Source organism: Chelonoidis abingdonii, chromosome 11 (genome assembly GCF_003597395.2).
Source record: "Chelonoidis abingdonii isolate Lonesome George chromosome 11, CheloAbing_2.0, whole genome shotgun sequence".
Lineage (NCBI taxonomy): Eukaryota > Metazoa > Chordata > Testudines > Testudinidae > Chelonoidis > Chelonoidis abingdonii.
The window spans coordinates 34,720,994-34,739,867 of NC_133779.1; the positions used below are offsets into that span (position 1 = coordinate 34,720,994).

The following is an 18,874-nucleotide window of genomic DNA, read 5'->3' on the forward strand; positions in this document are numbered from 1 at the left end:
GGCCTGCCAAAAGAGAATCAGAATGGTGGACAAAGTTTCTGAAAGCACAGGGATCTAGTATAACTGCATAGGCCTGGAGTCCTCAACCAGTTGTTTAAAAACTATAGCCAAATACACTTTATGACAGTAATAACGCTTCATGAAGTCCTGTCATACTGGACAGCTGTACTTCTTAGGTAGCTGAAGGTATTTAACATACCTGGGCCTCCTTGCAGAACTAAGATATGCAGGGAGCTGCTAGAGATGCACAAATTGTCACATGGTAGCACATAATGCCATGTTAGAAATCGAGTGGCATCACTCAAGCTCCACTGTTGAGGTTAATGATGTCATTAGAAGCCTTTGGTGGATTTATTTCCACACATCTCACTGAAGCTCCACTATTACTCGATGCTGGAGAAATACAATTGATGTTAATAACATTATTTTCCAAGGCCAAATGGATCTGCCATTCCCAAAGGTTACGCCTGGATGTGATTCTGCTATACAGAATACCAACTGAAAAGAGTATTGGAGGTAGGGCAAGAGATTTCCTTGCCATTGACTTAAAGAGGCCTGACAGTGATGACTTTCATGCCTTGTCTATACTAGAAAGTGTTTAATGAGATAGCTAAGATGGTACAGTTTTACTAGCAAAAAACTCTAGTGTTGCTGCAGGTTTTAATCAGTTCCCCAAATAAAATCAGCTAGGCCAGCAGAAGCAACAATTGCGGGATAACTGCATCTACTTTAGGGCTTTTGCTGGTATAAAAATGTAAAAATATCACAATTACTATACGAGAAAAGTTTCTAGTGTAGACCTGGTCTTATTCCTGCCTTATTCCTCTGAAGATGAGTTATTTTGACTTATGAATACTCTGTATGATATCAAATAACAAGTGTCAAACACATTTTCCTGGGTGTGGCAACTCCTGGACTCTACCACTTATGTGATTTAGTTCAAATATTGAGTCTATCCAGAGCAACATTTCTGAGAGAGGGAAAGTTTATCTCATATCTGTGACAGCAGCTCCAAGAACAACAACAAGGTATTCCACTCACAGCTACTAGTGGTTGAATTCTACCATCCAGGTCATAGAAAACCAGAAACTAAAAAAATCAGATTCTGGTCTTTATATCGAGATAGTTAAAGGAGAGAGTTTAAAACATCCTAATTCAATTTTTAATGTATTCATGCATACTCCCTAAGGGCCTGCTCCAAAGTCCATTAAAGTCCATGGGAATCTTTCCTTTGACTTCAGTAAACTTTGGATGTGGGCCACAGTGAAGGAAATCTTTTTGTAAGTTCGTTTAAGAGCTTCAGTGATTTCTCTCCAGTCTACTTGTTGTTCCGCGGTATTTTACTGACAACCCAACAAAATCAGTAGGATGAGGTGGACAGGATCAATCCTTCTGAACTGCAGATATTTTTTCCAGGGTTAAGCAGCAGTCAACAGGGCTATGCAATCAAAGTAGTGTGTGCTGGCATTGTTAGAAAGTGTCCAAATTCAGGACTATCCAATAGTTTTTTTGTTTTTTTTTTGGTCCCACAAGACACAGAAATGAAATGGACAGTCTGTGATCTAATCAAGTTAAAAAATGAATTCAATTTCTTGTCTACAGTCCTGTGTAAATCTGAGTGTCCATTTAGAGTATACCTCATGGCAGTTTTTTCCATCTACTTTTTCCAAAGACTCTTTGCTTACAGATGTGTCTACATGTTGGTAGAGAAAAACAATATTCCTAAGTGTTAAAAGTTCTTAAAAGCAACGCTCCTCTATTTCACCTTCCTGGCTAGGAAAAAAGAAGAGTTAATACAAGAATGGTTGTTTTAAGCTTATATTGGCTTGGTAGCAGGAGATATACACAGACAAGATTGCTTTAAAAATGCAGACACTTTTTCTTTTTTATTTCCATACTTACTGGCAATCAAAAATAGAGCATGCTACTGTTAAAGTGAATTTTGAAGCCACCGTAAGAGAAGGTTATAATCAATCTCAGTTTTCTTCTTTTGCAGTGAGCCCTCCAAAACATACCTACGTGTAAAAATGTGTGAACTGTCATTTTTCTAAAGTGTTTGTATTTAGGTGATTTATGCTAGAAGACCTAGATGATTGTTAACTATGTATTATTATTTTTTGCTTTGTATTATGCCATACAAATCTGTGGATATTTAATTAAAATCAGAATGACCCTTAAAGGAAAATACCTCTCCTACATTTTGTGTGCATCTAATTTCACTGTTACATATTTTGTTTACAAAGTGGCCTTAAATGTAAAACCGGGAGAAAAATCTCAGTTTCTTTGGATTAAGGACCATTTCCTCCTAGAAAACAAGTCACAAAGTGCCAGATTTCTAATGCTGAGGCTGCAAAGTGAAGCTCTCAAAATGCTCTTACTGAAAAAATAGCAACTTTCCTTTACTACATCAATATGATTTTTACAAGTGTCTCTCTACATTTTGCTTCAGAAGACACTTGTAGAAAAACTGTCCTATTAGCTTTGTGTCATCCACTCTGTGCAAAACCGTACTCTGCCACGAAAACTGAAATTTGAGAAGACTTGTTCTTTGTAGATTTCATTTGCAGTCTAATTGGCATATGTGCTTCACCGTTCAATCACAAGAGATTCTGTTGTAAACCAACATATAGCTAAGATGTCAGGATCCTAACTTGAATGCTAAAAACATTTTAAAATTAGATATTTGTGAGAACTTAAAATATAAATTAATATCATCGTAAACCAAGCATTGTTGGATGTATGTTGTGAAAAATTTACCATAACATTTAATATGCATATAAACTATTAGGGCTACAATTGGGTTACACAAGAGCAGAAACTGAGAGCAGAATTTGAGCAGAATTGAACCCATTTTTTTTAATATTGGTTTACAGAGCATCTCTGATTTAAAATTATATTTCTATCAAAAGCACTGGTACAAGCAGATGAAATACCGTGCTTAGAGAGTAGTATTTTAAAACTTAAGGCAAGTTGGAAGTAATAGTGTATGAACTTCTCATTTGGTCTATTTCCAGAGACTTAACAACAGTATGCTGACTGAAGTAATGCTGTGTAACATGCTGTCTGAGACAAAAACATTGCCTGTTACTTGGATATGAATGACTTCTAAAATATGTCAAGTGGTCCTTCAGATTGTTATTAACCTCACTGTTTTGCCATCAGAAGAATTTGGGTCAGTGGTTACAAAAAGGGAGGCTGGGAATCCTGACTAAGGTATGCTAATCACACATCCTGACAGCTAGGAATGTGACCAGCGTAACAGATAAAGTTTGCACGCTCCCCACATCATGACTGCACAGTGCAATTGAAATAGGATTTCATTTCAGTGGCATGAAATGAATTGCTACTCTACTGAAGGAAAAATCAAAAGGCAAAATGTCCTTCTCGGGAAAACACACATCGTTTGCGCAGTCTTTGCTGTATTTTTCCATAAATGACAATGATTTCTTCTATGTAACAGATTACTTTAGCATGTTTATATTCTTATTTAGCATTTGTTAAGCACTGACAGTATTCTCTGCACCAGAAATAAAAAGACAAGCATCTCTGGGACAAAAAAATATAGTCTGAGAGCTGGCGTGCAGAAGATGAGATTCACTGGAAAGCTCAGAAACCCTGTGGGGATATTGAAATGTACTGGGATTTAGGGGGGAATTAGGTTGCTCGTTTCACTTAACCTGGGAAATCATCCATGTGTATTCCGTAGATAAAAGAATTGTGAAACAGATCACTTTGCTAATATTTTCCTTAAGTGCACACTTGCAGGCCATCACTCCCTTCCTACATGAAAAGATCACACACACAGGCTGGGTGTAAACGTAGGATAACATAGCTATAGCACTCCAGGATGTGAAAAATTCACACCCCGGAGTGCCAAGGTTAATCTAACATAATCCACAGAATAGGCATGGCTAGGTTGATGGAAGAATTCTTCCATCAACCTAGCTGCCACCATTTGGGAAGATGGATGACCTGCATCAAGAGAAAACCGCCACCCATTTCTGTATGAAGCATCTATGCTATGGCATGACAGCAGCATAACTTCAACACGGTAGCTATGTCATTGTAGTGCCATAATGTAGACATGCCTTCAGTTACTGTAAAAGACCAAATCTTAATAAGACCACTAATAGAAATTAAGTCCGAGTCATTAAACTCCTTCCGGTAATGTGTCCATCTTGACCCCGGAAGTAATACCCCAGAGAGGGTGGGTTTTAGCATGACAAGTGGGTGGGACCTGACAGGTCATTGACAGGTCCAATGATTGATCATAGGCCCCTTATACTACTAAATTCTGCCATAAATCAGCAACTTGGCAAAGCACTGTAGGAAACAATCCTGTCAGGCTCTGGGATAGAGTAGATGACTTAAAAGTAATCTTAGATGGATTCAATTTTTATGAGTAAATGTCAGTAAACATCAATTTCACCGTATATACACAAACAGGCAAAAAATGTTTCCATTGATGATGATTGAAATGTAGAGACGAGCAGGATAAGAAAAATGCTAAGGCTATTTACTAAGTATATTTTGACATGTGATATTGACTCCCCCTTCCCCCCAATTTCATGTAACCATGAAAATGTAAACTGATAAAAATTGGAAAAAATGCTTAAAAATAAACATTATCCATCAAAGTTATAACAATACAAATCAAATTCTGCCAATCCTACCTATAAGATTGTATCTCTCACTAAGGTCTATGAACCGGCCCACATGGGATAGATGAAAGTCCATCCTCTCCTTCTCGATCTAAAGTCACCTATTGTGGTACTGCCTTCTGCTTGTTTAGAGAGAGCATATAGTTGGACATATAAAATGGTGGAGGAATTAATGAGACATATACAGGAATGGCACATCATGTTATAACTCAAGTCAAAATCTGCCACTTTAACCCAAATTTACTCTGGGAGGCCAATATTTCTCAGTTTAGTTTCATTAAAAGGGAAGCAAGTTCACAGACATCTATAACTTTGAGCAAGAAAAATACCTCACCAGACCATCAGACAAATAATAAACCATGATAAAAAACAAAGCTTTGCCCCCCAAAAACATATAATCAACTACTATGGAAATCATTTCAATTCTTAAGCCTTAAAGTGACACTTCAACATTTCCCATAATCTTCCAGGAGTTTTTAAACCCTTTTTACCCAAATTCCCACAAGAAAAGAGCTAAGTTCCACCCCAGCCACCATCACAGAAAATTCACCTTCTCCCCACCCCCATTTTATGTCAATATTGTTTATTTTAAAATTAAGGTAGCCTGTGAATGAAGCAACATGTTTGATGATATACATTATCATCAGCTATATGTCATGATAGATGTGCATGGGGTGTTAGGCTGAAAACAAGATAAGATCCCTGCCCCAAAGAGCTTACAATTATACACCATTAATACCATGAGTAAAGGAAATTTCAACACTAGGGGAGATTAATGAAGTGACACAGCAAATGGAGAGAGGGAAAGTCTTCGACGGAGCATTTTATGTTTGTTTTTGGTGTGTCACATACAGGAACTTTGAGCTTTGATTGTTAGCTTCTTGGGGTATTTGAGACTTTGTGGATTTGTCTTTTAGTCCTACTACAGGCAAGAGCAGTCAGGGGCCCTGGGACTCTCCACTCTCGTGATAAAACACCAACTAAAGAAGTGAGTTTTGAGAAGGGAGTCACAGGAGGAGAACAAGCTAACACATTGCTGTTACAAAATTTATTGTTGGGTTATTTTCTTTTTTAGTTCTTTGGAAAAAGCATCAAGTTCTATGTAAAATTATCTCCTTTCACATACAATTCAAATCAGCTCCAAAATTTTAACTATCAAAATATTTTAACCCTCTTAACTATTTGTAAACATTCTTAATACACAAGTAATATAAAGAGAGGTAACATATTCCTTATCTGGGGAGAGTTGATGGGAGGTATTTGTATGCATAAAGTATCAGTAAAGAGACTATTTCCACACAGGGAAGGAAAAGGAAGTTTCAGATGATCCAACAAATAATGATACATTGAGAAATGTCGTTAGTGATGTTTTAAATTAAAACTTTACATACATGTGTTATGTTTGAAGTACAACTATGCAAACACCAGATTACACAAACTAATGCAATACATTGGTATTTTTATCTCTGGCAGACAAGGGCTGCCCAGAGGATTTAGGGGGCCTGGGGCAAAGCAGGGGAGCTGCAGCGCTTGTACTCACCTGGTGGCGGTCCGGGTCTTCGGTGGCATTTTGGCAGCGGGAGGCCCTTCAGTCACTCCATGTCTTCGGCAGCACTGAAGGGCCCCCCACCGCTGAAATGCCGCCGAAGACCCAGACTGCCACCGGGCCAGGGCTTGCGGGGCCCCTATAGGGTCCGGGACAAATTGCCCCACTTGCCCCCCCGGGTGTCCCTGCAGGCAGAGCGTCCCAGCCCGGGGTTGCAGGGCAACAGACAGGTGCAGTGAGGGTGGGAAAAGCTACATGCCCCAAGATCCAATCTTGGGCCAAATCCTCAGCAGGTCATAACTCCTACTCCACTGAAATGGAGCTATGATGGTTCATCCAAGCTGAGGATCTGCCCCCTTGACTCCCCACTGCAAATATTGTGCTGTGCTTAAAGTGATGGGAATACGTTGGGAAACACCAATCCAGGCTTACGGGTGACATATGCAAACCACTCAAACCGTGCATTTTTTTTGCAACTGTCCATAGATGTATATCGTTGGGATGGGCAGACTTCCTATTCTTAATGGGTCCAATTCTGAGTGTGTTTGTATTGCCCAGTGATTCTCTGGAAGATTCAGTACACAAAATAGTATGCATCCAGATGCTACAATGATCAAGGCCATGTAAAAGCTCAGCAAGAATCCTTCTCTTCCCTCTTCTCCAAGCTGCAGTGTTAATTACAACCCTGCCAAGTTCTTGGGAAAAGCACACACCCAGTTGGATTTTAGGGCATTGTTTATTAGGTGGCCATCTTGGTCTGGATAAGAACAAGGTGACCTCCATGCAAAAGGCAGGAAAGTGAAAAGAGCGGGAATCAGTTGTTGCTAAGTAACTGGTTTCTATATAAACAAATGAAGGGAGAGGCCAGGGGCTCTTGTCTAAACTTTGGAGCTCAGGTGTCTAAAAGCTGTCTCTCTGTGGGGTGGTACAGCTTCCACATGGGTTACTGGCCAGCAGTAGTCACTCACTGAACAAAGTTGTCAGCTTGGGTTTCTTAGTTATTTGCTTTTGGGAAGCAGACGTGCTCTCTCAGACTAGATCCTGTTAGTTAGATCTGACACTCACCCACAGATGACGCAAAAAGGGACAAGGTGGGTCTGTACTTACCTGTCTTGGCCCCCTGTGATCCACCGTTAGTGTCCATCGCTGATCTCACCAGTCCGGATTCTGCAGCCTCGCCACCAGCAGTCCCTCAAGGAGGTAGAAAAACATCTTTGCTTATATTCCAAATCTCCAGTGTCCTTAATCCATCCCCCTTCCCCTCTTTCCTTCTCCTTTAGTAAATAGAGTGTTGTGAGTTCTTCTCCGTGTGGTGGTTTATTTTATTCCAGCTCTGATACATGGGCTTAAGCTAGGACTCAGTGGGAGGTATAATGTAAGGCTCCCAAAGTCTTCTGGTGAGATATGCTCCCTAAAAATCCTTACAGCAGGTCACCTGGGAACCCATTCCATGACCATTAACGCAACCTCAGTACTCTAGGAATGTCCGAGCCCCCTGCATTCTCCTTCAGCTTGGCTTGCAGCCTGACAATCCACTGGCTAAGCCCCAACCTCAGAACTACCCACAAGTACAGTAACCCCAAGAGCACAGTACAAAATGTGGCTCTCTGGGACTGCAGAACAGTGGAGAAGAAAGGATAGAACTCCCTGATTAAATAAAAATCAACAGCATAGACGTTTACAATGGTGCATATGAAGCCTTGCAAAGTAAGGCATCTTTTGGTAAGTTTTTGTCTATCCGCTGATTCTATAAACGCACAACAGAAAAGATACACTGTGGTTGGGGAATTCAAACCCAGAAGTTCCATCTCTGTTCAAAACAGAGGAGGTTGAAGTGTATTTTATGCACTGTTAGCATCATATTATCTGGAGAAAAAAGATCGTTCAAAATTATCTCCAGGTTAACATCAGCTTTTTTTAGCCTTCACTTCGAAAGGTCCCCAGTTCCTTATACCCGGAAAAGCATTTGAGTCTCAGTATTTTATTTTAGGACAAAGAAAGCTGGGTCTCTGGAAAGAATAACGGTTTGGGGGCAGGTTCTCCAGTCTTTGCTCACACCAAGTGGCACATGTTGAAGTGTGTAGTCCAACTTAGGTCAATTCCCATGAGTAAGTGCTACTCAGTGGGAGTCAATTTTGCAGAAGCAAGCGCTTGGGAAGGCAGCTCACGTAATTGTTCATGCATTTGTGTCAACATGGAAGAAATAAGCCCAAACAGTGGTCGGTTAAGCCAACATGCCCATCCCAAAAAAGGCTCAAGGGGTGGTAGCCCAGCACCATTTCACCGCCTCCCTCTGCATTCTTCTTGGAAATGTTCCTCTAAAAATCATAGGCGGAATCCTGAGTTCTCGTGCTTTCGCTGTGAGATACTTAGAAACACAGGAGGAAGGCAAAGAAGTTGTATGTGTCACTTCAGGGAAAAGACAAGGCTTCTCATTTTGCCATTACCAACCTCCCGCCCCTATCCCAGAAGTCCTCTTGGAAATGTCAAAAGGCGGGACAGTCTCAGCTTGCCCATTACTAATTTAGGCAAAGGAAAGGTTTGCCAAGAAGGTATTTATAACCCAGCTAGCAAGGGGTAGTAAAGAGCTCTGAGAGGGGTGGAAAACAGGTGCCGCTGCTGTGCGCATGACCCAGCTACTGAGATCAGGACTGGCTAAGACCATCTCATGATAGTCATAGTGCTTTTCCATCACCTCGTGGGGCACAGAAAGGCTGAGGGAGGGGGGAGGTCATTGCAGTAACGGGGTATAAATTAAAGGCACCCACGTCTTTTTTCACCTCAGTGAAATAGTCAAGCAATTTGCAAGGCAGAACTGAGAGCGAGAGGCTGCAGACAGCCACTCGTTTAGGGAGAGAAAGGATTAGGCATTAGCTCTGCATCCTTTCTGCTTGTGAATCCAAGTTTCTTCCCTCCCTCTTGCTGCTGAGGACGCAACTCCAGGGATGCAATACATCATAGGTATAGGGGGGTAAGTCGCTAGGTGATACTGCATTTATTTCCTGCTTTTTATTTTTGTTGCTCGCAGCAAGCCCTAGGGCGTGAAGATGATATGTACTTTTATGTGGTAATAAGGCGAGGATTTAAATAAGGCAAAATCTAGCACTAATGTCTCTTAACGCTAGATCATGCTTGTTATATTGCATGCGGAGAGCTCCGCAGGCTGGGATTTATATAGTAATAAAGAGAGGGAGCTGAAGCCAGAAAAGCTTTATCTTTATATGTGATTTCTGAGCTGGTTTAAGCAGCTAAGAAAATGGAAGAGCTTTTCAAGGCAGAGTGAGGTTTTAAGTGTTCCATTGCAAAACACAGGGGAGGGCGGGCAAGTTGATGGAAAAGCTTCCTAAAATGGATCCAAAAAGGAGGTGTTTTTTTTTAACTTCCCCTCCAAAATGCATGAGATTAGGAAGTAGAGCTGCATAAACCTCCAGAATTGGGTGACTGCAGGGGACAGATCCTCTGCGAGTGCCGGTTGTCATGGGCCATTCAACTGACACCTGTGGAGGATCTGATTTATAGGGGTCTGGAAAAACACGTGAGGGTGAAAACTTTGGAATGAAATGTTTGAAGTTGGCACATTCAGCCCTGATTATTCCCACCATCCTCTGGGGAGGAAAATCCCTCTGCTTGGGGATGCAGTTGTAGGGGGAACATAGGAGTTTGAATCCAGATCTGCCCCAAGACTCATTCACAGGATGGCAAAGGCAGACTCCCTGCTTTGAGGTTATTTTTAAGGCAGCTGTTTAAAGCATTTCCCTCTTGTGGCAGATATTTTTTTAAAGTCTCAAGGATTTTGGCTGTATCAACTGATGTATTCTAACTCCCACAGAGAGCAGGGTAACGGGGCTAAAGCAATGCCAATAAGACGACATTTGGAATCTATTTTTAAAATGGCATGTTCATCAAAGGGTGCCCGCCTGGGCCAGTCCCCAGTGAGTGAATCCCTGGGAGACGTCTGCTCATGTTCCTTGTTCATAATCCCAGGATTTAAAGATGGGATTTTATTTTTATTTTAAGTGAGCAATTTTGCCCCTTCAGGGCTGAAGCCACATGGGTCTCAGAGAGATTTCAGGGCTCCCATTGAAACACACACAGCAGAGATCCTGGGCCCCCAAAAGGGGAGCAATTTAACTAGAGGCTTCATAGAACACTCCCCAGTTGAGACTGACGGGAACAATCTGAAGGACAGGGGGACTTTCCCTCTGACTAGAGGGGTCCCCCCCTTTGGCTCTGGTTCTTAAGAGGAGGACCCTGGAGATGTTGTGAAGGCCAAGTCTATAACAGAACTAGATAAATTCACGGAGGACAGGTCCATCAATGGCTATTAGGACAAGCAGGGATGCTGTCCCTAGCCTCCTTTTGCCAGATCCTGCGGGGGCAAGAAATATTGAAGTGAAAGTGAGGGAATTAATGTAAGAAACATCATTCCTTCCATCAGGGCAAACAGTGTGGAGACTACTGGCCTTCAACACGTGCCACAAATCAGAATTCTTGATTAAAGATTCTTTTTAATTCATATAACGCAGAAGCAGATAGACCTGGTTGTAATGGAAATATCCACTGAAGAAGCGCTGCTGGTCGGCAGTACTTGCTCATTGAACTAATGCATCTTCCCCAATGCTGCTTCAAATTTTCTATTTAGTGTGACCAACGGTGGCAAAACCACATTGACCAACCGGCTTATCAAAACACTTCCAAACTGTTGTGTTGTCCATCAGGATGATTTTTACAAGGTAAGTATAACGTATTCTGCCTATTTAAATACAGAACTATTTATAAATCCATTAATGTATTTATCTATTTAGTACAATGCCAAGTATGTACCACAGTGAAGTTCAGTGTGCATTTGTGAGGTTAAGTTGTTTAGGAAGAACATATTTCATATTTGAATTGTTTTGGACAGACTGAAATATAATTGCCTTTTACTAAATGCTAGTGTGTTAGTTTCAACACAGTGTGTGGAACCCAGCATGTTAGGCCAACAAGGTTGGAACATAGGCTGTGGAAATGATCATTCGCTATCTCCTTGAGTTTTAATTTCAAAGCAAGTGCATCTAACCTTAGATCAGCCCACGGTTTTAAATAAACTTTTTTTTTTTTTGGCTTTTATTTCAGATTATTTTCCCAGTTTGTCCCCACCTTGACCCTTTCTTGCTATCACTCTCTTTCTGGTGCTTTCAAATGATCTTTTATGACAAAGCTGGAAGCAGGTCGGCATTTATAATTTAAAACAAAGCCAAACCAATCTATCATCCTTTAGGCACATCCTCAAAAGTTTGCAGGCTCCTAACTGTCACTGATTTCAATGGAAGTTAGAAGTCAAAATACTTGTCAGGAGCTGAGCCAGGAAGAGTATTATGTTAGGGGACTGTCTAACACCACTAGCTCTGTTTTACCTCTGTAGGACCCTGAGCTAAAGCCAATGGAAGTCAGTGGAAAGACTCCCACTGGAGGTAGTGGGTATGTTGGATCAAGCTCAGATGATGTCAAAGACCAAGCCATGTTAGAACATGTTCCTGAATTGTGTTTCATGGTCTAACAATTTTCATAATGGTTATACCAGGGGTTGGCAACCTTTCAGAAGTGGTGTGCTGAGTCTTCATTTATTCACTCTGATTTAAGGTTTTGCTTGCCAGTAATACATTTTAACGTTTTTAGAAGGTCTCTTTCTATAAGTCTATAATATATAACTAAACCATTGTTGTATGGAAAGTAAATAAGGTTTTTTAAATGTTTAAGAAGCTTTATTTAAAATTAGATTAAAATGCAGAGCCCCCCGGACCGGTGGCCAAGAGCCGGAAGTGTGAGTGCCACTGAAAATCAGCTCATGTGCTGCCTTTGGCACCCATGTCATAGATTGCCTACCCCTAGGGTGACCAGATGTCCCGATTTTATAGGGACGGTCCTGATTTTGGGGTCTTTTTCTTATATAGGGTCCTATTACCCCCCACCCGATTTTTCACATTTGCTGCGGTCAGCTTACCTACCCCTGGGTTATACCATAATTTGATCCCACTGATATAGGGAAGATCAAGCCATGTTATGATGATACGGTTGGAGCAATCCTATTGTAATAAGACGATACCCCTAGCCTTGTAGATTTTCCTGTGCTGACAAACCTGTAAGCCCTGTTCGTCCAACCTTCATAAGTATACACACCCTACTGAATAGAACGAAATAGTCTGCATATACTGCTAAATTGGGAGCATTTCTTCACCCTAACCCTCAAAATGCTAATAGCAAGCTACATTAATGCTAATAGGATTTGAGGGTAAAGGGGGTGGAGTTCTCGCTACCTTTTCCTGTAAAATATACGTCACTGTGGCATGTTTAATTTATAAACGGTTTTTGAACGCGGAGCTAAGATGGAGCAAGATTTACTATGCCGACCTACAGCTTTTATCGGATGTGTTCATTACACTCATTCCTACTACGCTGAGCACGCGATCTAGCAGTTGTCACTTAATACGACCTGTGTTTTTTATAGCAAAAGATTCTATTTCTTCGTGCAAACCCATGGTCCTAGATCTAATCAGATATGGCATTTATTAGACTACGTTAAACTAAGAATCCTTTGTCAGCAGCCGCCCCCTGGGGACAAGAGAGCAAATGAACTTTCTGATGCTCTCAGGCTGTGGGGCCTGTAAAAAGGCCCCATCAAGTTTCCCTGCCAGCAGGAGGCTGCAGGTGGTCTGTTAAGTGAACTCTTGCTCCGTTGTGTAGTGCGGCAGTGCCTGGGATGTGATCGCATCGTAGCTAACTAGTCACCCTGCATTTGCAGCCCTGTTTTATTGCTCGCTATGTTTCAGCCACAAGATCAGATAGAAGTCGGGGAAGACGGCTTTAAACAATGGGATGGTAAGAGCAGTGGTCGCTGTAGGAAGCAGTAATGTATATTTTTCCTAAGTATTTCTTTTTCATTCTAATATTAAAATTTAATGGTAAATTTCCATAATTCCATATTACAAATTTATATTTACACACTTTTGTGCCTTGGTGGTTTGTGGCTTTTGACATCCCTGCCTTACTTTCTTCTAACTAGCGCTGGAATCATTGGACATGGATTCAATGGTGAGCACAGTGCATGCATGGATTGAGGAGCCAAGGAAGTTTGCCCGCTCCCATGGGGTGAACGTTAGGTCTAACTCTAAAGAACCCGTCCCAGAGGATATCCACATCCTGGTCATTGAAGGCTTCCTGCTTTACAATTACAAGTAAAATGTCTTTTTAATTTACAGACAAATGTGTGGCAATGAAAAGGCTAGATTTATAGCTCTGGGCACCAAAGCCTCCTTGCAATTAATTAACCGATCCTTGCAGTGCTGCTGTGAGGTGCCGTAGGTAAGAATTTCCCCCTTGTTACTGATGGGGAAACAGACAGAGATTGACTTAGAAATCATAGACTCCCAGGGTTGGAAGGGACCTCAGGAGACCATCTAGTCCAACCCCCTGCTCAAAGCAGGACCAATCCCAAGACAGTTTTTTTTTTAACCCCAGTTCCCTAAATGGCCCCCCTCAAGGACTGAACTCACAACCCTGGGTTTAGCAAGTCAATGCTCAAACCACTGAGCATTCAAGGTAAGTTTTTAATCAAGAGCCAGAATTTGAATTTGGGAGTGACAGGCCCCCAGACTTCTGCTTAGACCAAAGCTCCTTACCCACTGATCTTGCAGCAGTCATTAAAACTTCCCTCCTATGTTCTCCTGCCAGCGTGTCTCAGCCTAGACCGGCCATGATCACTGACGGGATCAAGATACTTTATTCTCCAAGCCCCTTCAGGACTTGGCCTCTGTTACAACATAGGTTTGTTAGCCTGGAATAGAATTTTGGGTGTGACTTTTTGATACTCTTATATCTTCTACTAATATGTCTAAAGAAAGGACAAAAGACACTGTGTATGGTGGGTTTCAGAGTAGCAGCCGTGTTAATCTGTATCCGCCAAAAGAACAGGAGTACTTGTGGCACCTTAGGTTTGTAAATACAATGGGAACAGCTAAAGTGTTACTGGAGAACACACTCTATGATTGCCTCAACCCCTATCTTAAGGCAAGGTCAAGAAATCACTCGGGAGGGGCAAAGAGGGATGTGGGGGGAAGACCAAAGAAATGCCTGTCCCTGACTGTAGCACAACCTCACTCCTTACCCCTCCCAAGGGGTACAAAAGAGGTGGGATGAAGACCCCAGAGCCAAAACAGAACATGACCCTAAGCTGTAAGGGGTGGGACGGTGGGGATGCATTTCAGGTATAATATCTGCTGAGGAGGGGGAGAGGGGACACTAGGAAACAGGGCTTGAAGGCGTAACATGCTAGCTGGAAACTAACCCCAATAAACATCGTATTGCCTGCATTTTGGACTTCTGGTCTTCTGCTGTTCGTCTATGTGACAAGAACCAGGGGAGAGGGTGACGGGAAAGCCCTCTAATAGCCACCCGTGAGGTCAATCCTCAGTTTGGAACTGGACTGAGCTCAGCAATTAATTTCACATTTGAGAAAAAAAAAACATTTTTCTGCACTCTTCTTGCAGTGAAAAATTAGTTTTGGAGGTGGAGAGTAGTGGACTAGGCTGGAGAAGGAGGGACATGAAAGTCTCCATATAACCTTAGTGTAACTTTAAGTAACCTTAATGTAACTTTAGTGAAATATAATTGACAAGTATGAGACTTCCAAGAAGCGTTACAGTTGCCTTGCATCAGAAACTTAACTCTCGCCAACTGGTTTATTTACTGGAGAAGAGGCGACTTGAATTCCATCTAACAGCACCCTCATGGGGAACAAATATTGAATAATGGGCTCCTCACTCTAGCAGAGAAGGCATAACATAGTCCAATGGCTGGAAGTTAAACAAATTCAGACTGGAAATAAAGGCATAAATGTTTAACAGTGAGAGTAATTAACTGAAGGTCATCGTGGGTTCTCCCTCCCTGGCAATTTTTAAATCAAGTTTGGAAGTCCTTCTAAAAGATCTGCGCAAGGAATCATTTCGGGGAAGTTCTCTGGCCTGTGTTAGACAGAAGATCAGACAAGATGGTCACAAGGGTCCCTTCTGGCCTTACCCTCGGTGGCTGGTTTTGCGGGGACAGCATGTACAATGACACCTGCTTGACATTTAAACGCTGAGTATATCAAGCTTCACAGGTAGTGGCAATCTGCTTTCTGAAGTTGAACGTCAAATGTAAATGGGTTGTCTCCACAGACTGCATATTAGGAGAGCCTCATTGAACCTAGTAGGAGCATAATTCAAGTCAAATGTGAAGGAATTACCCGTCTGCATTGTTTTTCTCCCCAGGATCACGGGCTGATCAGCTTTCTTGTGCCAAATCTGGCTGTTCGGGCCCCTTCAAACACCTTACTTCTGTATAGTATGCAAGAGTATTTGGAAATTTCAGGCTGATTGAAACATTGTATGCTGCAGAATTTGAAGCAACGGGACACCAAGTTATAGAAGAAATATAGAAAGCTTTTATTTGTTGCAGCATGGCCACTAGCATTGTCTCTCATCTGAGGAAATAAGTGATCGAGCAGTGATCTAGTGTTGCCTTTTTTCCCCTGCTTCCCCAGACCACTGACCGACGTGTTCAACAAATGCTACTATCTGACAGTTCCCTATGACGAATGCAAAAGGAGGAGGAGGTAAGCTAATCGCTTGAGATACATTTAATAATATTTGGCTTTGAAATAGTTTCTGCGCACCTATGCAAGACTGCATATTAGCAGGCTTGCATACGTGCGCAGAACCTATATTAGCCACAAAGAATCCTGTGGCACCTTAAAGACTAACAGATGTTTTGGAGCATGAGCTTTCGTGGGTGAATATGTATTCACCCACGAAAGCTCATGCTCCAAAACATCTGTTAGTCTATAAGGTGCCACAGGATTCTTTGCTGCTTTTACAGATCCAGACTAACACGGCTACCCCTCTGATATATTAGCCACATGACTGTTGTGGTTCAGTATACATACTGACATCACTTTCCAACTGACGTTCCAATTCCAAACTTCCAAGGCAGTCAGAGGATGAGGACAGCTAATGGGGCATTTTCAAAGACAGCTTTACTTCCTGAAATGTCCAACTCTTATCGTCTCTGGGCTCTTAACTACCTTAGAAACCTCAGACATCACCATTTTTGCAAAGCAGGGTCGGGGGCAAGGGAGAATGCCTGGAATTGGATCGGTTATGATGGGAGGGCTTCTGTTTTTAAGGGCAGAGTTGAAGTGTTGTGTCTTGATGGCTCTGTAAACCTGAAAGCAACCAACAAAATTTCAACAGGCAACATGCAGCCCTGTCACCAAATAGTCTTGGCATCAGCCTGAAAAATTGCCATTAAAAAGATAAAATAGGCTCCAGTGCTAACCCACTCCCCAGAACACCACCAAGGAAGGAATCTCATTACACGTATACTATTGAAGAACCATTAGATACCTGCTGTTGGTCTTTAGCATGGTGCCAGACATAGGTGCTGACTTCCCCTCTGCCCCTTGGGTGCTTGAGACCCCATTCCACGGCCCCACCCCTGCACCTCCCTCGCTCATCTCCAATTCTGACCCCCCTTCCCCCAAGTCTCTGCCCCACCTCTTCTCCACCTCTCCCCCGATTGCGCTGCATCCCTGCTCCTCCCCCTCCCTTCCGTAAAGTCCTAAGCGCTGCCAGACAGCTGTTAGGCAGCGGACGGGAAGTGCTGGGAGGGAGCGGGGTAAGAGACGAGGCAGAGGTGGGGAGAGCTTGGCTGCCAGTGGGCGTGGAGCACCTGTTAATTTTTCCCCATGGGTACTCCAGCCCCTCTGCACCCACGGAGTTGGCATTTATGGTGCCAGACACAATGAAACATGGTAATCTAACAGATTCCTTTCCATTCTAACACCCACAGTACACGACATTATCCTATACCTGACCCACCTGGTCTTTTCGATGGACATGTGTGGCCTATGTATTTAAAATACAGGAAGGAAATGGAGACTCATGGGGTTGATGCTGGTAAGTTACTCTTGCTGCAAACGCTGCTGCTGATTTAAGGCAGTCAAGACTTCATTCAAGGAGGTTATTCCCTGTCATTCTACTGCCTGCTATTTTGCTTGTGATGAAGCCAAGAACGCTGGCCTGGATTCTGCTCAGTTGAATTTTTGCAGTCTCATTAAGTTTAATGAAATTGCTCAGGGGTAGCTAATAGCTTTGATTAGAAAACACCATTCAATGGCAAAGTGTTATTTAGAACCATGCAGCCCTAGGGACAAGTTATTCCCAGAAGTCTAAACCAACCTGAGAGACTCCGTGGAATGAGATTTATTTGGGTTGAAAATGCAGGTGTTTTGGGGCCGGGGGTTATTTTGTGCTAGCCACCTGCAAGACATGGTTCAAGCGTCTTGGAAATTTGACCTTCACAAATGCCATTCTGACTGCAAACTAATCATTGATTTTTTTCCCCCTTTCAGTTTATCTGGATGGATTGAAGTCCAGAGATGACCTGTACAATCAGGTCTTTGAAGAGATTCAGAACATGCTTTTAAATTGTTCGTAGAGAAATATGCATCTGCTTCTATGTGTATCGGTTGACCCCACTGAAATAGCACTCGGGTATTACTTTCTTCTTACTTTTCAAGGTCTGAGGAAAGCTGAAGGACCCAGGTGTACATCAGATGTAGATAAGTGCTTTAGACATTAGAAGATAGAATCACGGAGGGTTTATTTGTGTAAACCAGTCACATACTGTCCTTTGGGAAAGGTCTTATGTATATAATTGAAAAAAAGAGAAGTTATTTACGACACAGGCGCAGACAGTTTTTTATATTCCACTGGTTTAAATATGTAATGGTTTAAGATGCATTTTTATAACAAAACATTCAGAAAACCACCATCTGGTCTGCCTGTATTTCTGAGCTGATGTTAAACCTTTGTTTTATTGCTTGTGACACCACCTTTTAAGTTCAAGTTTTTAAAAACATGCTGATCGGAAGGAAATTAGCTGAATGTCAGTCAAACCTCTATGTATTATTTTTATGCTTGAACCAAATTTGCATTTACCCTAAAATATTGTGGCTTTCAGGAGGCTAGTGCCTCTCCCACTCTGGAGTTCTCCACAGTCGGAGGCCTCTTAATTATCAACACCTCTGTGAGTATATTGATGTTACCACCACCATCCCCATGCATTAGATCTACCTTCAATCCTTAGCCCTGTCTTGGAGCAGGAGCAGGAGCAGGAGCAGGAGCCCTCTCACCAGCCAGAAACCTATCTTCCCCTGGACTCTGCTAGCCTTCCCTTTGTACCCAGTGCCTGTGCTTTTTAACTACCATCTCAGCTGATGGGATAGTTAACCCCTTAGATCAATCCCCAGTCTGATTAGATAATTAAGTCTTCCTCCCCTCAATCAGGGCTTTTCTGGGGGAACTAGTAAGTGACAGGAAGGCTGGGTCAGGTGCTGGCTCTCAGCACACCGGGCACAATGGTCTGTTTCACACTCCATAGTCAATTGCCTTTGTAAGATAAAGAATTTTGAGTGGGAGCTCATGGCTCCTCTTCCTCTTGTAATCTGAGCATGAAAGTTACTCAGTCTTGAATTCTCCAGTTACTAGGACTGCATCAGCAGCAGAAACGGCCATGCTATGGAGGGTAAAAGTCAGAGGGCAGAATCGGGACCACCATTGCACTTCGGCACTGCCCGTGACTTCGCTGG

General features: G+C 42.3%; 1 protein-coding gene across 1 annotated transcript; it reads left to right on the forward strand.

Moving 5' to 3' along the window:
* The first annotated feature begins 8,919 nt into the window (after positions 1–8,919).
* NMRK2 (nicotinamide riboside kinase 2) lies at positions 8,920–18,365 on the forward strand. The gene is made up of 7 exons (XM_032762300.2): positions 8,920–9,178; positions 10,850–10,940; positions 13,017–13,065; positions 13,250–13,421; positions 15,767–15,838; positions 17,074–17,180; positions 17,636–18,365. The coding sequence occupies exons 1-7, from the start codon at positions 9,153–9,155 to the stop codon at positions 17,719–17,721; spliced, it is 603 nt and encodes a 200-aa protein (XP_032618191.1). The 5' UTR covers positions 8,920–9,152; the 3' UTR covers positions 17,722–18,365.
* The last annotated feature ends 509 nt before the right edge of the window (positions 18,366–18,874 follow it).

Excerpts from the sequence above, each read along its gene's own strand:
- NMRK2 (XM_032762300.2), top strand. The coding sequence starts at position 9,153 with ATGCAATACATCATAGGTATAGGGGG. Across the intron at positions 13,066-13,249 it reads CGGCTTTAAACAATGGGATG|CGCTGGAATCATTGGACATG; the intron begins GTAAGAGCAGTG and ends TCTTCTAACTAG. Across the intron at positions 17,181-17,635 it reads GACTCATGGGGTTGATGCTG|TTTATCTGGATGGATTGAAG; the intron begins GTAAGTTACTCT and ends TCCCCCTTTCAG.